This window comes from Elaeis guineensis, chromosome 11, assembly GCF_000442705.2.
Source record: "Elaeis guineensis isolate ETL-2024a chromosome 11, EG11, whole genome shotgun sequence".
NCBI lineage: Eukaryota > Viridiplantae > Streptophyta > Magnoliopsida > Arecales > Arecaceae > Elaeis > Elaeis guineensis.
This window is the reverse complement of record NC_026003.2, coordinates 108,591,942-108,616,046: the sequence shown is the minus strand read 5'-3', so window position 1 is coordinate 108,616,046 and position 24,105 is coordinate 108,591,942. Positions and strand designations below refer to the sequence as shown.

The 24,105-nt window shown below is 39.2% G+C and overlaps 2 protein-coding genes across 3 annotated transcripts in view; one reads left to right on the top strand and one right to left on the bottom strand.

Annotated features, from left to right (window-relative positions):
* Positions 1-24,105, bottom strand: part of LOC140852598 (IAA-amino acid hydrolase ILR1-like 5) — a 137,173-nt gene that overhangs the window by 35,647 nt on the left and 77,421 nt on the right. The gene's annotated exons all lie outside the window — the stretch shown is intronic.
* LOC105054375 (aminopeptidase M1-like) lies at positions 8,046-23,417 on the top strand. Its single transcript, XM_073245866.1, is given in 11 exon segments — positions 8,046-8,337; positions 8,413-8,558; positions 11,441-11,567; positions 15,472-15,654; positions 18,896-19,215; positions 21,730-21,805; positions 21,808-21,912; positions 22,008-22,122; positions 22,224-22,291; positions 22,369-22,446; positions 23,317-23,417. Coding segments are annotated over 11 exon segments (1,587 nt in total). The 5' UTR covers positions 8,046-8,049; the 3' UTR covers positions 23,398-23,417.

Genomic DNA, 24,105 nt, shown 5'->3' with positions numbered 1-24,105 from the left:
CTTAGGTCTAAAGTCTCTTCTTCATGATTTAAAGCAGTAGAGTTTACAAAGATGATGACAATTTGCTTGGCATGTTATCAAGCTTAAATTAGATATGAAATAACTTCAATAGATATGTAATCAAGTTTAAATATATAGAAATATTGTGTTATGCTTGCAAAGAGGACCATATATTCCAATATTTTCTTTATTTATTAGTTTAGTATCATTTCTATGATAAGATTTTCTTCCTCTCATCCAATCATTAATTTGGACCATATTTTTATGTATAATCAACTTGTATATGCAGGGATGGTTATTGATTATGTAGATAAGAATAGAAAGAGAAGAGTTGCTGAAGCTATCATATGATATATTATAACGTGATGATGAAGTTCTTAATTGCATATTACATGGTTGCATTAGTCATAGTTATTAAGAGAATGAGGAGATCAATACGTAGACTGATATCTGAAGAAGGTGATGAAATTAGAGAGACTCATGAAGAAAGATATACATGCAACTCGACTTGCAAACATTAAGCATATGATAGTGGAGAGTGATCAATTTTGTATAAATCATTTAAGGATGGATAGGAGATGTTTCATGAAATTGTATGATATATTGAAAATAATTGAAAAATTGACAGCTAGTAGAGATATAAGGGTGGAAGAAATGGTGGCTATGTTCTTAAATACAATAGGTCACCATTAGGGGTGCAAATGGATCGGGGTGGATCAAATTATGAGTGATGCTGATCCAATCTGATTTGTTGATCAGATCTGAATATTGGATCCAAATCCAGCCTAATAGAAGATCAGATCGGGTCGGATTGGGTTGGATCCATGATCAAATTTTTTGACCCAACGGGTCATTCAGGTTGGGTTGGATCCATAAATAGCCCGACCTCAATCTATGAAATATGGGTTCTGTTCGGATCTGATTTTGGATTGATTTAGATTTGGATTATAAATAACAAAATCAATAAGTAGAAAATCTATCAGCAACTTTATTTGCACTATTACTAGACTTAACCAACTTTTTTTGTTGATAAATCAGTTCTTCCTTTCATTTATAGGAAACAAGTAGTTGAAAAGTTTATTGTATTGAATTGCAAATGATGTCAGTTTTGGGGAAAAGAATGTAAGCATAAGTTGCAATCAAACATTAAAAATTATAAGAAAGAATAATAAAAAAATTATGTAAGTAATGGCATGGGATTCATTCACCCATCCAAACTTCTTTTCAAGAGGCTATATGTTTTGAACTTTCAAGCAACACAATGAAGGTTGCCTTCTTATAACTTGTGATATACCATCCCAAAAAATTTAGTTTTAGAAATCAAATCCTGTGGCCAGAGAATTGACCACGGATGTTTAAGATAGACCTATGACTATGAAAGACCAAGTCTAATTTTGTTTACATATGTGAAAAAATTTAAGAATATCAACAAAAATTGGCAAATACTAATAAAAATGGTTGAACTTGTAAATTCTTGACAAAAAAAATAAGTTATAATAAATAAAATAAAAAAAAAAGGTTTGAAACTATAAGACAAAAACATCTGAATTAAGATCAAAGAAATCCATCAAACAAATTAGAAGAAGAAATCTATAAGATAAGATGCAATAAAAGCTAGAGCTAAGTAATATGCCAAATTGCCTTTATCTTAATATTTTATTTTCAAATGTTAAGAATTCCTGCTTTTCAATACTATGACTTTAATAAAATAGTAATAAATATCGTTGGTGTAAAAATTTATCTTTTGAGAAGGAAGATTGATCAAGAACGGGAGGAAGCCTGGGAGATGGAGAGAAAAGCAATTAGAGATGGAAAAAGAGCATTACATTATTTTACGAGAGTATCTAAGAGACTGAGAGAGAGACTTGGGATGGATTCAAATTCAATTGTTTAGGTGAGTGTTCAGATTTCATATTGGATTTTGATTGAGTCATTTATCTGAAGACCCAAATCAACTCAAAAGTTCCACGGATTGGATCGAATCAGGTTGGATCAAAATTCAGTAAATCCATATCCAACCTAAAAAATAGAATGGGTTTAATTTTAGAATTCGACCTAGATCTGCAGGTCTTTTAAAATAGTTCGGATTAGGTCTATGTGGGTTGGATCGGATAGGGTTACGGATCAACTTGATCCATTTGCAGCCTTAGTCACCATTCAAAAAAATAGATCTACATAATTATTATTCCATCGATCAATTAAGCTCCATAGTTTGTAGACATTTTAATGTTGTTCTTCATGAAATACTGTGCCTACGTGAGGTTCTACTTAAAAAATTAGAACTAGTACTTGAAAACTCAACAGATGATCGGTGGAGGTGGTTCAAGATTGGTATCTCAAAGATAATAATTACTCAAAGGGTGCATTACACAATAAAAATAGCATCCAGTTGTAGGTGTAAATCCAAGATGATGTGACAAAGGTGGTAACTTATCCTCTTCGATGATATAAATGTCGATTCTAGAATAACTTATCATATGCACTGTCCATGTCATTCCTTCTTCTAAGATCACATCTTGGAACAGCAACGGGAAGGGATGGGATCTTTCTTTGTAACTTTGTTAAATTCTCTAAAGTCTATGCAGATAAAACTCTCATCATTTTTATTAAGAGCTATGCACCAGTAAAAAAAGCAGTAGTTGGAGGTTTGCCAGCTTTCTTGATTCAAGTTATTCCAGGAAGAGGGCAAGAGGGATTAGGCCTTGCTTGGACTTCTTACCTAGCATATTCGAAGAAAAAATTACCTGCCTCACAACCAATGGAATGAGGATGAGGTGAGAATTTCTTATCGATTCCGTGCGTCTCTTTAATAATCATGTGGAATTCCAGCAGTGGTAGGAAGCTCGATAAGTAAGCCTTTCCTCTACATAAAGATCAGCAGAAAGTGAATCTAGATAGTCTATTAATTTGAAGACAAAATGCAAGTCTCCTAATTTACTAGTGGGATATTCTTCTTTGATGCGCAGATGCATTATCTAGGAGAAAATACTGAGCTTAATCAAAAATTAATGAAAGACCTCTTATATCAGTCAATTGAGCCCTGTGAATAAAGAAAAATTCGGGCTACTAGCGAGGGCATATAAGTTCACTTGAGGAGGTCCTTCAATCCCTTTCTTTTTCTGTTGAATTAAACTTCTGTTTTCGCTGCCCTCTACCTATGGTCGGTCAAGTCCAAGCTGCTGCTCCTCTAATTGCTTCGATTGAAGAAAGACCTACCTGACATGAGACCAAGACTTTGACCATTGTTACTGGCTCTCGATGGAGAGTCATCAAGTGATCAGCACATAGTCTCGAAATGACTGGTATCACACTCTGAGGCATCCGATGCAGAGATCTCTGAGCTAAATCACTCAACACCAAATAAGTCGATGCTGGCACTTAAGCAAGCATCGGGAGTGCTATTCCTGTCCCAATATCCAAAAGCATCATTACACCATTTGACGGTGTTCTGGGGTGGACGACCGGAGGATGTATTCTTGCCCTCGGAGAAGGAAAAGAGGAAGAACTCTAGGGGCTTCAAGCACACTCATTACCATTAACTAGATCAAAAGCAAGAGAAGGGGCAGTTGGTTGCATATATCAAATGAAATCTACTCTAAGTCAAGTAGAAGAAAAGTTTGGCTAATCCAAAAGGGAGATTCTGCGGCAATAAAAGGTTATTTTACTTTGGTTTTATGAGAGCCAAATACAAATTATAGTTTAGTTATTTTTATTTTACAATACATATATTGATTATTATTTTATTTATAATTATAGAATTATTTAGATACTTTAGATGGTACATATATTAGAGTTCGAGTTGCAGAACATGATAAACCTAGATATTAGACTAGAAAGAATGAAATTACAACAAATGTTTGGATGTTTGCTCTTAAAATATATAGTTTATGTATATTCTGTCCGGTTGGGAGGGTTATGCACAAGATAGTAGAATTCGTTATGATGCAATTGCTAGAAAAAATGGGGGGCTAAGAGTACCTAGAGAAATTGATGTTTGCTTTTCAAAGAGTTATCCTTATACCAAAGGGCTTAGAAATAAATCTTTTCTCTATTTGGATCAGTTGACAATAGTATTTGGTAGAGACAGAGCAACTGGAGAAGCGGCTAAGTAACCAGCAGATGTAGCAAAGAATATGAAGCGAGAAGAAGGGATAGCAAATTTTATTGAGTTTGTTAATGAAAAGATGTCAGATGTAGATTGGAATAATAATATATGTTTGAAAAATATTCAAGAAGATTGGATTGGTTTTGCATCTGACATACAGTCACCTATGACATCTAACCTATTCAAGCAATAGGTCCTTCATCTTCTAGACAATGTAGATCAAAGAGATCAAAGGGCAGCACTGAAGATGATCCATTGGTGAAAGTCCTTTCAAATGAGCTATCCAAGTTGTGATTGTATTTCAAATGGTTGGGGATCATATAAAATACTTTCAAATGGCTGGAGCATTTAATGTGGAAAAAGAGATAAAAATAAAAGTGTTTGATGAGATTCTTAAGATTGAAGGGCTCTCAAAATGACAGGATGATAATAAAGAGAAAAATTTCAAGTGATGTGCAAGAGATTGATTATTTGTTTAGTCCGCTAAAGAATTATAGACATGCGTATATTCTTTTTATATTGAGACATGACCAATACGTAGTAGTTGCAGATTAGGCATCTTGATTTTTAGTATGGTATCTGATATGTGTTGTTTTATGTTTACTTGTTTTAGTATTCACAAACTATATGGGTAACTCTTCTAATTATATGTTTTATTATGAAGGGATATGAAATGATGGGAGATAATGGTACCCCTGTATCATTGTGGACTTTTGTTCATGTTCTTGTGGTCCATCCCCTCTTCGGATTCCCTCACCGATGCAGATGGAGTAGCGACTCGATTCTTCTTTGGCTGATGCAGACAGAGTAGCGATCTGATTCTTCTTTGGCGGTCGAGAAGGGCCAGCTTCAGATGCTGCCTTCTTCTTGATGGCATGTGGATGAATGTCAGCAGACGACACTCGTATCCTCGGCTGCATGACTATAATCAGAATAAAAAGTCAGTACAGTTCAGAAATAAATAAAAGCAAAAAGTAAACAGTCGACTTTGCTTCAGCTTTTGCCAACTCCGCATCAGCTCTTGCGGAGGCCGACTCAGCATCAGCCAGTGCCAACCTTTCCAGGGTGGCCTGATATCTTTCACGTTCGGCTTCAAGCTCGTTAATGCATCCATCCCTCTCTCGTCGGAGCCGATGGATGGAGTGCTTTTTGCTTTTGATCCGCGACTCAAGAGACAAGATATTCTGGAAAGTCGACTCAAGTTTGGCTTCAGAGGATTGTAGATCGACAGTCAAACGAGAGACTTCTTCCTGAAGCTTTGCCTCCCGTTCAGTCGTTGCCTGGAGTTGTTCGAGGGCAACTGTCTTCTCAGCATTGGGGGCCGCCACTTTGTCCATCCAGGATCGATGGAAGTTAGCAATCTTCTGATAACCGACCTCCAGGTCGTGCATGTCATGTGCCCACTGAAGCAGAAAATGAATCAAATCAGATAAAAAAGAAAAAGAAAAAAAAAGAAGATATGTTGAAGAACTCACCCCGAGTATCATTGGCTAAAAGAAAAAAACATCTCGACTATTGTCCGATTTTTCCTATTCTCCCAATCAGTCGGGAGAAGAACAGCTTGGATGAGCTGCTTGGCCAATGCTGGATTTGCCAAGGCTGATTTACTTTCGAAAATTTTGATATCAAAAAGAACGGGATGGCCTATCGATGATCCATTATCTACCGAAGTCGCCGATGCCTTCCCCTGATCTCCTATCGACAACCTCGTGCTTGAGAATGCAGGAAAGTCGGTGCTTGACTGCGCCCGAGAACATTCCACTGTTAAAACGGCTGGTGCAGTCGTAGACTATTTTGATTCAGTCGCGACCTCCGCCTCGACTTGAACCTCTACTGATGAAGCTGTCGACGGTGCTGCTGCAGCTCCATCCTCTCTCGCCGTCCTATTTTCAGTAGATGGTGCTTCAGGAAGCGTTGTCAGGGCCGACAACATCAAAACAGGTTTGAGAATTGATTCCGACAGAATGTCGGATTCTCTCACAGGTGCAGACGGAGTGGCGACCCAACGATTCTCGTTGGAGCCCATCCTTGGATCATCCCAGCACGAAGTAAAGCCCCAGGGAGAAGAATAAGAAACAAAAAAAAATGATTCTTCCATCTATGAATGGACAATGGAAGATCGGTAATGAAAGAAAGACCTTTTCTCGAGTTGAAGAACCACCAACCCTTGGCCTTAGGATGAGGACAAAGGATAAAGAAAGTTCGAAAGAAAGAAAGAAAGACGAGGCTCAGTCGGTATGAGTCGACATAGCAAAGTAAAACTGATAATTAGTCGGATGGAGTTCGGAGCCAGCTGAGCAGGACAGAGACCGTAATAGTCAAGAAGATTCCAAACGAACTTCGAAATCGAGAATCGAAGACCGATCCGAAGGTCTTCGACATAAAATACGATCTGATCCAGAGGAGGAGAATCAACCCGACTATCTGCATCAGGGGCAAAGTGCTGATACTGCTCCGGGATACGATACTGCTCTTGGAGCCGTTCGACATTGGGCCTGGATAAGGAAGAAGCTTCCATTTCTGGATCCGAAGGAGAGTCGTCGGTCGAATTCTCCGACCGACTATCCCGAGAAGAAGAAGTCCTAGCCATAAAGATGGAAAACTATAGAAGAAAACCCTAAAGGGAGAAGAAGAACCCAAGGATGAAGACAAGAAAACTTGACCTGAAGCAGAAAAAGGGTACCCTGGAGCTCCTAGCACTGGGGAAGCTTTCCGGCAGAACCTTCCGCTGCAGAGGATGGTGACAAGTGTAAAGTAAAAGTCCGACTGAAAGCGATCCCATATATATAGGATCCCTCAACGGTCTGAATGAAATCGATCAAATCTGAATCTCATCAGATGACGACACGTGGCAATATCCAGACTGACCATTGATCGGACGGTTTGACGCACTTGCTCCTGATCGTGCCACCTCACCATTATCTGCATGAATAGTTTCGATCCAATAGTGTTTGGACACATGGTCCAGATCTATTAGTCAGAATCAAATCGTCCGGATGTCCTGGACGTCAAATTATCTTATCGAAATGACAACCCAATGATGATTTTGGAGCTATCGAAACAATAAAACGATCGGAGATCTCTCGTATTCCAAAAATCATAAAGGCCAGCAACTGAATCGGGGCTCGAGGCAATATGTGTTGTCTTCCTTCATCCAACGTGATAGATCACGTGATAATATACACATCGAACCATCTTGGACTTGAAAGCGGGGAGCAACTGTTGGGACAATTCAACCGACCTTCGATTCTGACTCTACATCGATCGAGTGAACACATTATGTCGACTCACAATCGATTGACCGACCGACTGTCAGCTATTATCAACCAACAGACAACTTGGTTAACTTCTGATCGAAAATCATCGATATATCAGAATTACCGACCGATGCTCATTCGGATCTCTAGGACCATCGATTTACCACTATTACCGACATATAGTTGGCTTATCTTTTCAATACACCTAACCGTTATAAACGATTATCGATTACGTGTCACAGTCATTAGTGGGCATAAATAATCCATTAACTCTATGATTATGGTCCGATAATTTAGTATCATAAAAAGCAGAATCACGTGCTCGATGATTACATCAGAATTATTTATTAAAAGGAGGTAAATGAACAGCATGGAGGATAATTCTGGGCTAATACCTTATCATTTCAATTACTCATTATCTGCTGTTCACTAACTCTCTACTGACTTAAATATCGGAGGATCTCTATCGGGTATAATTTTGATTTATGAAAATTTTATTTCACAGATGTTTTTTACCGATGATAGAAGATTGGCTGCAATCGTTATCATGTCACGTTAGCCGAGATTGGATGATTCAAATACAGGCAATGTTGACGTGTAAACTCGAAATGCCGATTTCGTCGCATGGCTTTTTTTTTTTTTTTTAAAACCAACAAGTTTGGCCTAAAGCATTTTCCATAAATTAATATGTGCGCCATTCCTCCACTCTCCCACTCCACACTTCACTATGTCCGAAGCGTCATGGCATCGCCGGTCGTCCTCCCCTTCAAGTGCCAGACCCGCCTCCCCAAGTTCGCCATCCCGAGACGCTACGACCTGACCCTCAAGCCCGACCTCGCCGCCTGCGTCTTCTCCGGTGCCGTCGACGTCCACCTCGACGTCGTCGAGGCCACCCCGTGCCTCGTCCTCAACGCCCTCGACCTCGAAATCGACTCCGGTTTCGTCTCTTTCCGGACCGCCGATCCTCACCCTAGGGTAAGCTCCAAGTTTTATTTATCGGCCATTGGAATTGGGTGGGTTCTCATATCCTGCCGCCTTCTCTTTGATCAGGAGCTACGGCCCAAGGAGGTCGTCCTCGAGGAGGAGGATGAGATTCTGGTGCTCATCTTCGATGAGAACCTCCCTCTTGGGAGGGGAGTTCTTGGAATTAGGTTCTCCGGCGTTCTCAATGACCACATGAGGGGCTTCTATCGAAGGTACTCTTCTCCTTCTCCCTCTGTCGATCTTCGGAGTTCCACTACAAAAAATTTGACTTTTTGCGATGAAATTTTAGCAACAAAATTTATTTCATCGCAAATAATTAAGCTTTTGCAATAAAATTTAAATTTCGTCCCCAAAAATTAGGTATTTGCGACAAAAAAAATTGTATTACAAAAAGTTATATCTTTTGCAATGAAATTTTTATTTTTGTTGCTATAAGTTGATTTTTAGCGACGAATTTTTTTTCGTTGCAAAAAATAATTTTTTTTGCCATGAAATATTTTTTTTCGTAGTAAAAAAATATTTTTTTGCGATAAAAAAAAATTTTATCGCAAAAAAATTATATTTTTTACGACGAAATTGATATTTCGTTGCAAAAAAGAAAGGCTTTTGCGATCAATTTTATTTATATTTAGCGACGAAACTATTGCATCGCTAAATTTTATTTTGTTGAAAAAATTTGAATATTTTGTGACGAAAATTTAAATTTCGTTGCTAGAATTGATCTTTAGCGACGAAATTTTTTTCATCGCAAAAAAATATTTTTTTTGGTGACGGAAAAATTTTTCGTTGCTAAATTTTTTTTTTGCGACGAAAATAATTACGTCGCAAAAAATTTGATTTTATGCGACGAAATATTTGTTTCGTTGCGAAAAACTTGATTTTACGACCATTTTTTATATTTGCGACGAAATTAAATTTTCGTTGCAAAAAATTAATCATTTGCGACGAAAAAATTTTTGTTGCAAAAAATATATTTTTTTGCGACAGAATATTTATTTTTAGCAACGAATGTATTTCGTCGCTAAATATTTTTTAATTAAAAAAAAAACCCTTTGATATTTTGCCCTAATTGAAAATAAACCTGTTGATTTCTCCCTCCCCGATCTCCGCCGCGGTCGTCCAAATTTTCTCCCTCCCCAATCTCCGGCGACAGTCCTCCCTCCCTGGTCGCCGGTCGTCCTTCCCGATAAGTTCTCTCCCTCTCCGCCACCATCCTCTCTCTCTCTCTCCCTCCCCACCGCCGTCGAGCCCTCCCTCCCCGCCACCGTCGCCGCTCGAGCCCGCCCCCCGTCGCTGATCTAGCCCACCTCCCAGCGCGCCGGCCATCTCCCTCCCGCCTCGCCACCCTCTCCTCCGCGCACCGAATCCTCCCTCTTCTCTGCCTCCTTCCCTCCGGTTCCCTCCAATCCCTCGAAACCCTAACCCTCCAATCCATAAAATGAAGGTGGCGGCCACCTCTCCTCCCTCCTTTTCCTCCTTCCATACTTTCCTCCTATTCTTCCTCGCCGGCCGCCGCCGAAACGACTACCTCCTCTTCTCCTCTACCCTTCATGGCGGAGTACCTGATGGATCGTCTGGGCTACTCCAAGGATAAGGCCCTCGTCGCCTCCAAATCCCTCCTCCACATCACCACCCCCGACAAGCCTGACGCCGTCCTCGCCTTCCTCTGCCGCCACGCCGGCCTCTCCCCTCGCCAGCTCCACGCCTTCGTCTGCCGCCGCCCTACTGTCCTCGCCACCAACGTCCCCTCCAATCTCCTCCCCAAGCTCAAGCTCCTCGAGCGCCTCCTACCCTCTCCCGTCCCCCGCCGCCGCCTGCTGCTTCGGCCTCCCATCCCCCGCCGCCGCAGCGTCTGCAAGGCAGTCGCCGCTGGTCGACCCATCCATCCCCTGTCTCCCTCCCTCATTTTCTTTCTCAGTTTCTTACCTGAGAAAGAGTTGAAGGTCGATCCCTTACCTGGCTTGTCTGGTTTCGTAGGGCCGCCGTCGCCGCCGCCGCGCCGCCGCCGGGCCGCCACCGCCATCGTCGGTTGCCGTCACTGTCACCATCACTGTTCACGGAAGAGTTGAAGGTGAGAACCATTTTTTTAATTTATATATTTTTTAATTTTTTTCTTAATAAATTTTAGCCATTAGAAGTAATTATTTATTATTTTAGTAATTAGATATAATGTTAGATATAATTATTTGTTTGATATAATTAATTTTAATCATGATTTAAAAATATTTTAAAAATAAAAATATTTTTAATAATAATATATTAATTGTAGCATAACAAATTTATAAGCCTTAGAATTTTCGTTCGAAGATAGCGTGCATAAATCAATATTTTTTTTTATGAAAAAAATATTGGTACTTTACACACTATTCTCGAATTGTCTTCGTGGACAGTTTGGGCACGTGAACTTGTGCTGAGCTCTCCATCTGCCATGTGGACACCCATACTAATAATATTATTAATATGGTTCGTAATTTAGAAAATAATTAGACTCTTATATCTATTATATTAGATTATATTTCTGTTATCTATTCTATTATATTTATTCTTTATTGCATTTATAGAAAAATTGGGAAAAAAGAAAAGGAAGAAAAAACTGCACCCATGCATCGCATGAGTAATATGCTAGCTACCCTCTATTTCACGGAACAATAGGCTACCAACGAGAGGAGCTGAGGTTAAAAGGGAAAAAAACTTTCATCTTCTATTAAATGAATGTTGATGAATGGAGCAGCGTCCACAAGTGCACATGGCCTTTGGACGGCTCTCCCTGCAATGATGTGGACAAGGAGCCGCATCTCAACCATGCATGTAGGTAGGTGATGATTCATGGGGAAGCCCAAGGACAATTTAGTTGTCAGCAGAGCTGGAGTCCTTGACAAGAATGGGCATGGACACACAGTTTTAACAATTAAAACACAGTTCTGATTGTATGCATGTGTATTTGTCACTTTCAAGTTAGTTATTTTAGATGTCCCTGCAGTTATCTTAATGAACATCAAAGTTATATTTGTATACATGATGATTGATCGGTATGTGAAATTCAAAATATTTGTCATATCAAAGGAGGATGTTATAAGCTTTCTGCTTTCACAAGGCATAAGTTGCAGGTAGAAGTAACCCATGCTCGGGCAATTGATGAAATTTTTCATGCAATAAGCTATAAAAAGGGATCTGCTGTCATTCGAATGCTGCAAGCATATCTTGGCTATGATGTATTTCAGGTTAAGTTTACTTTAACCATATTCTGTTTCGTTAGATTGCATAACTTTGAAACTGGAAAAATGTTTTGTTAAGTGTTAAGGTAATGATTCAGCACTGTAGTTCATATGCATGAACTTGTTTGAGATATTGGAATTTTATAAATCTTTTTTTGACTTTCATGAAGCAACTTTCACCAAATTCAGTTATGCCTTTTCAAATGATAAATGAAGGATTCGGTGCCAAGAAATTCTGTGATTTACAGACTTACTAAATTATTGTCAAAAAGAATTGTCTACAATTTTTCTTTGATTTTATTTCACTTAATCATTTTGCTTCATATATGATTTGAAGAATTTTGGAAACAAATCCACATCTTTTTGTAAAATAATCACTAGTAACTTTGCTGTATTTCTTACTTTACATGTTACTCTCTCTCTCTCTCTCTATATATATATATATATTGTTTTTGATCTACATCTTGCTAGACCTTTTGAATCTTTGCTAAAGTAAAACTTTTGCCATTGACAAGTGAAATTTGAGGAACAAGTATAAGAGGGAATGCCATTTCTTGAAGGCATTTAACCAATAAGAACATTTGCATGAATACTCCCTGTTGGTGCAAAAATCCGCCTGCGCCGGAGAAGCTGGAGTTAAGGAAGCCGCGGTCGCCGCCGGGACCTGCAAGGGAAGTCTAAACCGGAGGTGGGGGTGCTCCGGCAAGACCCTCCGACGCTCAAGTCAGTTCTCTGCCTCAACAAGAATGGAGTGCTCGAACGGAGAGTTTAGCAGAGTTTTGAGATAAGGCAAAAGAGCTTAAAGAATAACGTATCTGAGTCCCCCTTTTATAGGCGGGGGAGGCAACGGACTGATGGCGACGTTTGTAACCGCCTGGTAGTGGGCCGCCCATGGTCAGGGAAATTGATTGCGAAATATAATGGAGCAGATACGTGGGCATCACTTCGACCCGCCACGTGGAATCTGTTATGAGGGGTGGAGCAGCGTCCGTCGTCAGGAGAATCGCATGGTATCCGTCGCAGGAGGTGGAGCAGGTTCGTGGCCGTCACTGTGGCCTGCCAGGGGATAGTGGAGCTGTGCGGAGTCCGCCACAGGAAGTGGAGCAGGGCGGCTATGGCCACTGCGGCTTGTCAGGGAATGATGGTACTGCGCGGAGTCCGCCACAGGAAGTGGAGCAGGGTCGTGGCCGTTTTGGGGGCCTGTCAGGGGGCGTGGATCTGTCGATTGAAGCTCGGTAACGGCCGGAGCCCGGTTTCTGTTGAGGCCCGGGTGAGGCCCTCCAGGCGGTAGGGGTCATGAACGGAGTCCGGCTCCCGTAGGAGTCCGGGCGGAGCAGCAGTTGATACCGAGAGCGGAGCCCGGCTCCCGTGGGGGTCTGGGCGGAGCTGCGCTGATGCCGACAGTGGAGCCTGGCTCCCGTAGGAGTCCGGGCGGAGCTGCACTTGCTGTCGGCGGTGGAGCCTGGCTCCCGTAGGAGTCCGGGCGGAGCTGCACTTGCTGTCGGCGGTGGAGCCCGGCTCCCGTAGGAGTCCGGGCGGAGCTGCACTTGCTGATGGCGGTGGAGCCCGGCTCCCGTAGGAGTCCGGGCGGAGCTGCGCTGCAAACAAAGTTAAGGGTGAAATCCGGCTCTGATAGGAGTCCGGATTGAGCTTACCAGCAGTTGATACTGAGAGCGGAGCCCGGCTCCCGTGGGAGTCCGGGCGGAGCTGCGCTGATGTCGACAGTGGAGCCTGGCTCCCGTAGGAGTCCGGGCGGAGCTGTAACTGCCGTCGGCGGTGGAGCCCGGCTCCCGTAGGAGTCCGGGCGGAGCTGCGCTTGCTGATGGCGGTGGAGCCCGGCTCCCGTAGGAGTCCGGGCGGGGCTGCACTTGCTGTCGGCGGTGGAGCCCGGCTCCCGTAGGAGTCCGGGCGGAGTTGCACTTGCTGATGGCGGTTCCGCCGTGGGTTCCGGCTGTGGGTATTTTATACCCAACACTCCCTATTGTACGTTTGGCACACTCGATGTCCACATACACAAATCCATACATAAAGTTATAAAGTTGAATAGCAAATGCAAGAATGCATTGACAGTGAATTGATTGACGGTAATTTCAGATAAGCTTTGACAAACTATCATACTAACAATCTCTAATGCCTGTCAACTTGAGGTTGATCAGCAATAAGTGTTTGCCACAAGAATCATCGGCGGATCGTGCAGGAGATAGTAGACGCGCTATTGGATAAGGAGTGACAGCAATCCAGCATGGCCAAGATATAATTATGGTGCAAGCGGCAGTTCAAATGCGAAGTTCTTAGAATGAACTGAGAGGATGCTCGCAACCATGGAGATAGATATATGAACATGATAATAGACTAGAATGGCTAATGTGTCATTGTCACATCAAGTCTTCAAACCAATATATTCAAGTACAGGACTCAAACCATTAGTAGAATATCCTGAAGAACATGCTGCATTTTCAAGAGCAGGTATATACAAGCTGCATAGCTATACAAGGTCTGCTATACAGACCCATACCAATCCATACCGACTGTACTAGTGAGGTATCAACATGGTATGTGAGTCAAACTGATCCATACTAGTCCGAAACAAGTGGAACCATCTCGAACTACTTGGTGTAGCCCAAACTATTGTACCGTACCAGCCTGTACCATCTAGTTTTGGGTGGAATTGTGATTAAAAAAAAATAGAAAAAGAGGGTTAGGTGCTTCTTGGTACGGGATGTGCATTGTGCTGATCGTACTGAACTAGTAATGTACCAGCACTGTAAAAGGTACTAAGATTGCAGACCTTGATGTTTGAGTGTGGCTTGAATTTTGGTGCGACCCAGCTTATCACCCGATCTGACTATTTTGAGGAGACAACGAGTGGATTGTTCATGAGGTCTCTGATGGCCCAAGCCCTCCGCTACCACACAGTCCTCTTGGGGGGGTGTGGGGGCATAGCCCCCGCAATATGGAACTGACCCATTTTTTGGACTTTAGTTGGCCCGTTTGGTCATTTTGGTCTTTTCTCACTATTTTAGGATTTTGTGGCTATATATTGTAATCACGCTTTTTGTTATTTGAGCCATCGCACACTCTTTGTATTCCACCTTTTAATATAGTGGAATCTCTCCCCCTTTTTGCCTATGGCCATAGGCCAAAGGGCGAACTACGTAAATCACTGTATTTTATTTTTCTGCATGTGATTACTCATTGTTATTTTGGATTTCACGCTAATTAATAAGTAATCTTGTAAAACTTGATACAATCCATATAGCTAGGACTGAGAAGGCTGAGAATTGATGTCAGGTTCACAAAAAGTTTTAGAAAAATAGACATCATTTTTTTTCTCTGTATTGATGAGTAATGCTTGCTGGCTATTCTCACAGGAGTTAACTTCTTCATTTGTAATTCTTCTGCTCATATCCATAGTTATATCATGTTTACCTCAAATATACTGCACTTAGAACATCCATTTTTTTACTTTGATATATCATAATAACTAAAATACCTCTATGACTGCTGCTTTGATGCTGCTCCTGTTTTTTTCCGAAAGCGTTATATTACAGAAATCATTGAAGTACCGTATTCAATTTCATAAGATGTTCTCTTCCAAAACAAAACCTTAATAAGCATGGCATCTGAGATGTTGCTGTATAGTCATGTGCAACATAATAAATAAAGTTTGTCAGATACCAAAAAGGAAAAAAATGATTTTTAGCATATTGAAATTCTTCAACAGTTTACTCATATGTAAATGAACTTGTTGTTTTTCTATTTATGTTATTCTCGATGATTATGTATATCTTAATGCAGCTAGGTGAACACTGTTGTTATTCTTTTGTTATTGCACTGCTAAAATTATGTTTTGTAGTTTTGTAGGATGGTTCTAATGCTGATCCTTAGTCCAATGTGTATGTCATTTCAGAAATCCTTAGCCTCCTGCATAAGAAGATATGCTTGTCAAAATGCAAAGACAGAGGATCTGTGGGATGCTCTTTCAGAAGAGTCTGGTGTGCCAGTGAAAGCAATGATGGAAACTTGGACAAAGCAAAAAGGATATCCAGTTGTTTATGTAAAATCCAGTGATTGCATGCTAGAATTTGAGCAGGTCTGTCTTAATTCAGAAACGGGGATGGATATCCCTATATGGGCTTATTAAGTAAATTACATGTATCGGTTATTAAGAAAGTCAACTTCTAAAATAGAATTGCTTATGAAACATGTTTGAGTGTGTAAATAGAATGTTATTTGTGAAACAAAGATAAGCTCATTTATTTTCTCAAATGCTACACATTCCAAATTTTAAATAGAATTTTTAGTTCATTTCATTAAGCATGAAGCTACAAGGGCATGGAACAATTATTTAAAATGATTTGGCCATATTTCTTATTAGCATTCATGATTAAAAATCTGGAGTAATTGAGTAGAATTATTTACTAGTATGTTTGTAGGCCTATTGGTGTAGTCACATGGCTAAGCATGCTATCTAGTTGATTGCGTGAAGGAAAATTTGCTATGTACCTCTCCATTTTACTGTTTATTATCTATATGTTTGTTTGACATAAACATGTGTGAGTAGTATTTCCAGGACCACAGAATATATATGCTTCTTCTTTCTGTGGCCTTCACCATCACTAATATTGCCATCAACCATAACAAAGATGTGCATTATCTTCAAATATTTGAAGTATTTCTTCTTGCTATAAAGCAATGAAAAACTAGCCTATATGCAAAGAAGTGCCATTTTCATAACTTAGATGCACAAGTTATGCACATTTTAGGCAATATCATGTCTCTTGACGCCATAGTTATGCACCACTTGGATGCTAGGAGAAATGCCTGCTGAGTAGCCAATCAGCGTTGCCCTCCCCATCTATGCACAGTGTCATCATTTTCAAGCTTTTACCAGGCTGCCTAAGTTGTTAAATCAGATATATTCTTGTCTATCCCTTGGAAGTAAAAAAAAATGAAATGTTGGAGCAGGATCAATCACCTAAATTTTATGAAATCATAGACATTTAAGATCTCATGCATAGACTTTTGAGATCAAGGTTGTCACGGTCGACCATCTAGATGTCCAAGTGGTCCTTGCTACATGTTTGGGCAACCTAAGCTGCCTAGGTACCTGGTGCTGTCCAAGCCTTTAGGTGACGCAGCTGCCCAACTGCCTAGGTTCGTGAATTTTGTGCCTAGGCAAGCACCTAGCCATCTAGGAGCTGCCTTTCGCTTGGGTAAGTGCCTTGTTTGTTGATCTCTTAAAGGTATTGAATTTTTTTAGTTTATTCTCTCTTTAAGGGAAAAAAAGTATTTTACTTTCAGAGAAAAAACAAGTTGGTTTATAATGCATTCCCTAGATACTAATTGATGCTCGAAAGTTTTGTCTTTGAGAAGCTTTAGACACTTTAAATCATTTAAAAAATTAACTAAAGCTAAAGTAATTAAATATTCTACTATTGTGTAACTCAAACAGTTGAGAACTTTACGATTTATCAATATGATGTTCTATGGTGTGCTTTCTATGAACCAAAGTTTGTCATACCATACTGTACCAATTCGATACTAATATGCGGTATGGAGGGCGTACTGGCACTTAGTATGCTAAAGTGGCCCCGTACCAATATAGTAACAGGTTGGCATTGGTATAAGGCCCGGTATCGAGATGGTGAATCTTGCTTGAACTATGTATAATTACATAGGAAATGATATAATCTTATTAAAGTTTAGGAATTTTTCAATTGATGTACGTGCTGGGCTGCCTAGGCATTCCAGCTAGGCCTTTGACAGGGTCAATGCCTTGGACCATTTAGGCAATTTGGCAACCTTGCATGAGATAGAGCTTATGATCCTTTAGAAATAGAAATCATGTCTTCAAGCAAAGGTATTCCTCGAGAGATGAAAGAAATAATGCATTTAAGCGACAAATCAATGTATTTCTTGGACATGGGCACAAGGTTTGGATTCCAATGTATGTCCAAGAATCTGATTTTTGGCAAGAGCAAAAATTCAAGATATTAGGATAAGTAGGAGAAAACAATTTTATTAAAATATACAATTAATTATTTAATGTTGTAGTATAGAATATATTAAAAGATGACATATTTATTAAGTTACTTCATCTTGTACATAATTGACAGCTCTCCTTCAATGTTAGCACTAACATTAGAGATTGATCTACTTGTATAACCACAATTATGTCACTCTTGATTTCACATGTGAAAGGTGGTTTAACTAAATTTGGTAATGAATCCTAGACTTATTCATCCGACATTTCATGGAGAATGACTGAATTGCAATTAATACTTGTCATGAAATTTGTGTGAGAGCCAAATAAGAGTTGATGTTGGAAAAAAAAAAATCTGATTCTTCATATATTAATATATCCATAAACCAATTATCCAATACGTATTTGAAATATCTGATGCATATCCAACTTGCATTACATGTTGGTGTGGAGTTTTCAAAACAGATGCAAATGTCCAAGTAACAGTGATGAACTAATACAGAATAGAAAGTGAACAACTTTAGTCTAAAGAAAAAAGATTAGGGAGCTATTGGTTGCTTCTTGCTTGAACAGACAGCAGATCTGTTCATTCCGTTTTCTCTTTTAATTATCACAGGACACCACTGTGGTTGCTTGGTTTTATTGCATGTAGACCACAAGGTCAAATGAAACACATGATGAGGGCCCAGTCATCTGTTACAACCAGCAAACCAGTAGATATCACTTGATAACCCTCCGACTTCAAAACAGCTTCTTTGTGCCTTAGATTGTAACCTTTATGCCAAGCTACGAGTCTCTTGTCTCTCTTGGTGCTCTAAACTAAATTTTGGGAAAGATGTCACATTAGTTATGGTTGTCTTCATTATACAAGATGTATAAACTTGACTGCTTAGGTGTGCTACCTGGTTTCTGTGGATAATGTTTATTTATTGAGATGTCTAAAAATACAGGAAGCATGTCAATTGAACAAACAACACCTACAATAGTCAACAATCCTGTGTATAAATGGTGAAATCCTTCATCTTATCTTTCCATAATACCGTTTCTTCTCTTATAAATCCATACTAGGTGAAATTTGAATTGGTTATTAGAATATCAAAATTAACAAATGAGCTAGTTAGGCATCTGCTTATTGTTCTTCGAATGTTCCATCTACATCATTTCACTTGATCTTAAAATATTCAAAAAATGACATTCTGTTTTTTTTTCCCCCCTAATTTTAGGGCCAGTAGGATACAATCTGTTTCCTTAAAGATTATTATGCTGCTGCATTTATCTTTTACAGCAGCAAAATAATTGATATGCTCATTGCTATTTTGCATCTGAGTCTGAGGTCTGATATTTGCAGTCACAATTCATTTCTGGTGGTTCTCCTGGAGATACACGATGGATCGTTCCAGTAACATTATGTATTGGTTCATATGATACTGGAAAAAGTTTCCTCTTGGAATCTAGAGTGCAAAAATTGGACGTATCTGAGTTTCTCTGCCAGTTGGATGGAAGGGGGCGTATTCCAAAGATCTCTGATGAAGCATGCAACTATGAACACTTCTGGGTCAAAGTAAATGTTGAGCAAACGGGATTTTACAGGGTGAAATATGATGATGTTCTTGCTACTAAACTCCAGGCAGCAATCAAGGCTAACAGCTTGTCCACAACAGAGATATGGTAAGTCTGGACCATGATATTTTCTAATCTTCGTATAAAAGTTAGTCTTATCTAATAATAAGAGCTTTGTTGGCAGGTGTTCTGGATGATACCTTTGCTCTTTGTGAGGCATGCATGATGCCTTTGTCTTCTTTGCTGTCTCTAATGGATGTATACAGAGCAGAGCTTGATTACATAGTGCTGTCCAGACTAATTAGTGTAATGTTTCTTTGAAATCTTTCCTGTGGATTCTCAAAAGTCCCTTGAGAGCCTACTTGGATTTTCAGTTTTTACTAAAACAGGCTTATCCAGAATGTAAAAAGATTGAATTTGATGAAAATATGTTTGTTTGTTATTCATTCAACCCACTTTTGTGAAAAATGGCAAATGCCATAAAATCTGAATTATGTGTTTTATAAAACACAGGTCTCTCCCAGTTCTTTTAAAACCTGTTTTAATGAGCTTTATGAAGAACAGGTCTCCTACAGTTCTTTTAAAACCTGTTTTTACAGAAAACCAGCTTTTATGGTTATCTGTTTTAGGAAATTTCACAGACAATCAAACAGCCTATAAGATGCCTAACGCATGCCATTATCTTGTTACAGATAATCCTAAGAATCTCGAAGTTATCAGCTTATGCTGTGCCGAAGTTATCAACTTATGTTGTGCCGAAGTTATCTCGAAGTCATCAGAAAATCTAAAACAATACTTCATCAGTCTACTTCAGCTGTCTGCTGAGTAAGCATCTTGAAGCTTTTTGATCTGTAGAAATGCACAACCTTCTATATCAATTAATTATGGATATCCTTGCTTGAATTGGACGGTTCAATATTTCATGCTTTTGTAAAACATTTTATTGCTTGGTTGGTTACACTGGATGATAGGTATTAGAGGAGCAACTAAATTACCTTTGAGCTCTGTAATTATCATTTCTCTGTGATGTAAGAGAAGTTTTGGATGACGGAAAACTGAATGCATATATCTAGCATAAATTCCCAAGGTGCTACATTATTTCTTAATGCTCGTCCAAGAATTTTGTTGCTAGACTTTGCCTGCCAGCCTACCTTGCTTGTCAACCAGCACATCCTGGTGGCTTTGCATGCTGCCTCTTCCATCTATATTCCTTATTATCAAGGCTGCTGCCTCAGAGGTTTTTGTCTGCCGTGAGTATGGTTATTTATGGCATCATGTATTCACTAGCATCTCACTTTTATGGCTATGACATATGATGTCTTCTAAGTTCCAACCTTCCACATCTCAACTTGCTTACAAACTTGCCTTGTCATTCGCATTCCACTCTACATCCTTTTCATTTGAACTTATCTAAATAGGCACACCATCTTATGCACGACACCTCTTTATCATTTCCATGCACTCGATCATAACGTTATCTCATTTCTTGGATTCTAGACCTAGGTCATCTCTTTTACAACGCATGCTAGTCACTCTACTACCTCTCTAGCTTCCAACCCAAGGTCCCAAAACTGGTACCCAGAACTGTACCAGTATGTTACTGATACGGATACGGTATGGTTGGTACAGTATGGTATGCACCTTGTATGGAGACTAGCTTTCAACACTTTTTCTCACTCCCAACCATGGTATCAGCTGAAACTAAGTGATACAGGTCAATATTGGGTGCTAAGGGGTGGCTCCACTCTGTTCAAACCTATACAGACCAGTTTGATTCATATACTCAAACCAAACCTGAATCCCTAGTGGTACCTTACTGGTATGTTATGTACAATCAGTATGGGTTAGTATGGCAGACCTTATTCCAACCATTCCTGTTGGCAGATTGCAGTTTATTGTACGGTTGATTCTTCATTCTGATGGCTGGAGGTCTACTAATGTGTGTGTGAGAGAGAGAGAGCGAGAGAGTCAATATGCAATAGTTTTATTTATTATATATTATACATAGCATAGTTTTTTATTCCATGATGTAATCTTTATTTATTTCATGAGACTGCAACACTATAGGTTTCTTCATTTTGACCTGGGAGTCATGGGTTTGAAACACAAAAATAGCCTTTGTATGTGGGTGTAAAGTTGCATACATCCAACCATCAAACCCCGCAGTGAGGTGAGTCTCATGCGTTATAACATGCTTTTTTTATGAGATTGCAAATGTATGTATTGGAAACAAGGTTGGTATGTCAACACCCTTACGTATGGCCTCTTTGTTTATTATACAAATACATATGCCTACATATATACATACATGAGTGCATGCATACATATGTACATTTATGTGCATACATATGTATGACTGATGGCCTGATGTATTATTAGCATGATGATTTGTTTACTAGGGTACTTGCTTCTCAAATTTCAGTTATTAAGTTAAAACTCTTACATTCCAAGTATTTTTGACCATAAATTATTTTGATGACTGCCAAGTAATTACAAGTTTGATATGGTTGTTGAAGATACACAGTCTTATGTGTTATTTCCCTATTGGTGTTTCTTAGGTACCAAATGAAAGTAGATATTTAATTTTAACTGCATCTGTACAAATTGGAACCTTATGTACAGGAAATTGGGGTGGGATCATTGTTCTGGAGAGAATCACCTGAGTATGTTGATGCGTGGTGAGGTCTGGACTGCCTTGGGTTGGGTATATTAGGTCATGAGATGACATGCATGGAAGCATCTAGGCATTTTAATATCTTCTTAGAAGATAAAACTACCACACTTCTTCCTCCCGATATAAGAAAGGTCTGCAAAATGTTTTATATTTTACTATTGGTGGTTTCTGTTTCATATTGTAATTCTTTTACAAGTGAAATGCTGTAGTGGTGATTGCCTTGTAGGCAACATATACCGCAGTAATGCAACGTGTCAGAACAACAAATAGGTATGTTTTTGAGTCCCTTATAAAACTTTACAGGGAGACCGATATAGGACAGGTGAAGGCGCAATTGTTAAGTAAGTTCTTTTCTTATCTTTTTAATATTCTTTCTTTTAAGGTATGTGGATCATGTATTGTGCGGTCAAGTGTGACTTACACCTACACTCTCCTTCTACAGGTGCAATGGCATCTTGTCCAGATCCTAATATTGTTCTTGAAACGCTGAATTTTCTTCTGTCCTCTGAGGTATCTCATACCTGCCGATCGAGACGTACTGCCTATGCCTATTGTAGCTGTCTCAGTTGATATGATCTTCATTTCAGGTTCGTGATCAAGATGTAATCTATGCACTCGCTGGAATAAGTTCTGAGGGCAGTGAAACAGCATGGAGTTGGCTGAAAGTACATAATTTCCCCCCAATTTTTAGATCATAATATATGCATCGGCAGTCGCACATTACCTTGCTTGATCTGATAATTATTTTATGTTGTATTTATTCTTATCCATTCTGCTTATATTAAATCTTTATGACAAACCTTCACTTTATCTCTTTTGTAATATGGTTTATGCTTTCATGCATCAGATCATTTGCATCCTGTTTACATTTGTTTGAATGAAACAAAACCTTACTCTTTTATATTGATATTTGTCATATTTATTTTTGCATTTATGCATGAATATCTATGCATAATTTTTGTTTTAGTTCAGAAGTGTCGGTAAGTGGTTCTCTAGAGAACTCTATATTGCTATATATTAGTGCACTATCATCACATTTCTTTAAATTTTATTGGTCGCTGATTCAGCAATGATGGATCATTCTTATGATTAGCTCAATGCATCAGTGTTTATATGATCAGTGAAATTGATTTTTTTTCAATACTGTACCCATGTTCAATTCTCTAAATCTATTAAATTTGAGTAAAGTTTTTAGACATTCCAAAACTAAATAAAAATTTATAGGACAATTGCAAAAGGGACGTCCACCACTAAATGCGGCTTATCCTCCTAAGAATTTTGCTTGTGTACACTTTATTCTATACTTCCGAAAAGATGAAAGAAGAAAAATTGTCTCCTAATAGCTTATAGAATCAATAAATGGTTAGGTATGCTATCAAATTATCTCATGCTTTGTTAACAAATTTTGCAACATTTGCGCTATTTAATTTTTCTAACGGGCAGAAGGAAAACTGGTATTATTGCTTACGACACATTTATTCTTTAATTGCTGAACATCATTCTTGATGGTTTCTGTTTCTTGGTTGTGGATGAAGGCGAACTGGGAGCATATATCAGACAGATGGGGACGTCACATTCTACTAACTCATTTCATCCGTGACATTTTTCTCAGGTAGGTAATAGTACCAACTTAATACATTTTCAGCCATGTTGGATTGCTGCAACTTAATTCCAAATCAAAAAAAATCATGTTTCATTGTTATTTCGTTGTTCCTCTATGTAGTTCTTTTCTGATGAGAAAGCTGATGAAATTAAGAATTTTTCCTAAGCCACACGAGCCTTCGATTGCTAGGACTGTGAAGCAGAGCATCGAACATGTTCGAATCAACGCAAGTGGCGATCGTATATAGAAAGTGAGCAAAACCTGGAAGAATTAATTATGAAATTAGCTCAAAAGACCGGTGGTACGAGTGAATGAACCATGTATGGCTAAGCCTTGTGAACGTTCACGTATTGTGTGCTCCGAAGCATGTAAAGGGTGACTCGTTTTTCCTGTTTAATGCTGCCATATCATGTCCAGAGCTATGGGCACGTGTGACGGAAGCCAGACATTGATATCTGTACGGGAAGTTGTGTTATTATTGTTAGGTCCATTATGTTAAAATGAAGAAATTAATTAGAAGAGATGTAGTCATCATTGCACTTCCACCGTATGAACCACACAATAATAAGTTTACAGTTGCATTGTGCAAAAACAAGATATCTTCAACCTAAACAGCTTGCGATTTCAGAAGATTTATGAGGAAAATTCTATGACTTTTAAAGCAAGAAAAAAAATGCAGTAAGAAAGGCATTGGCGAAGTGATACCACACGAAATGATGAA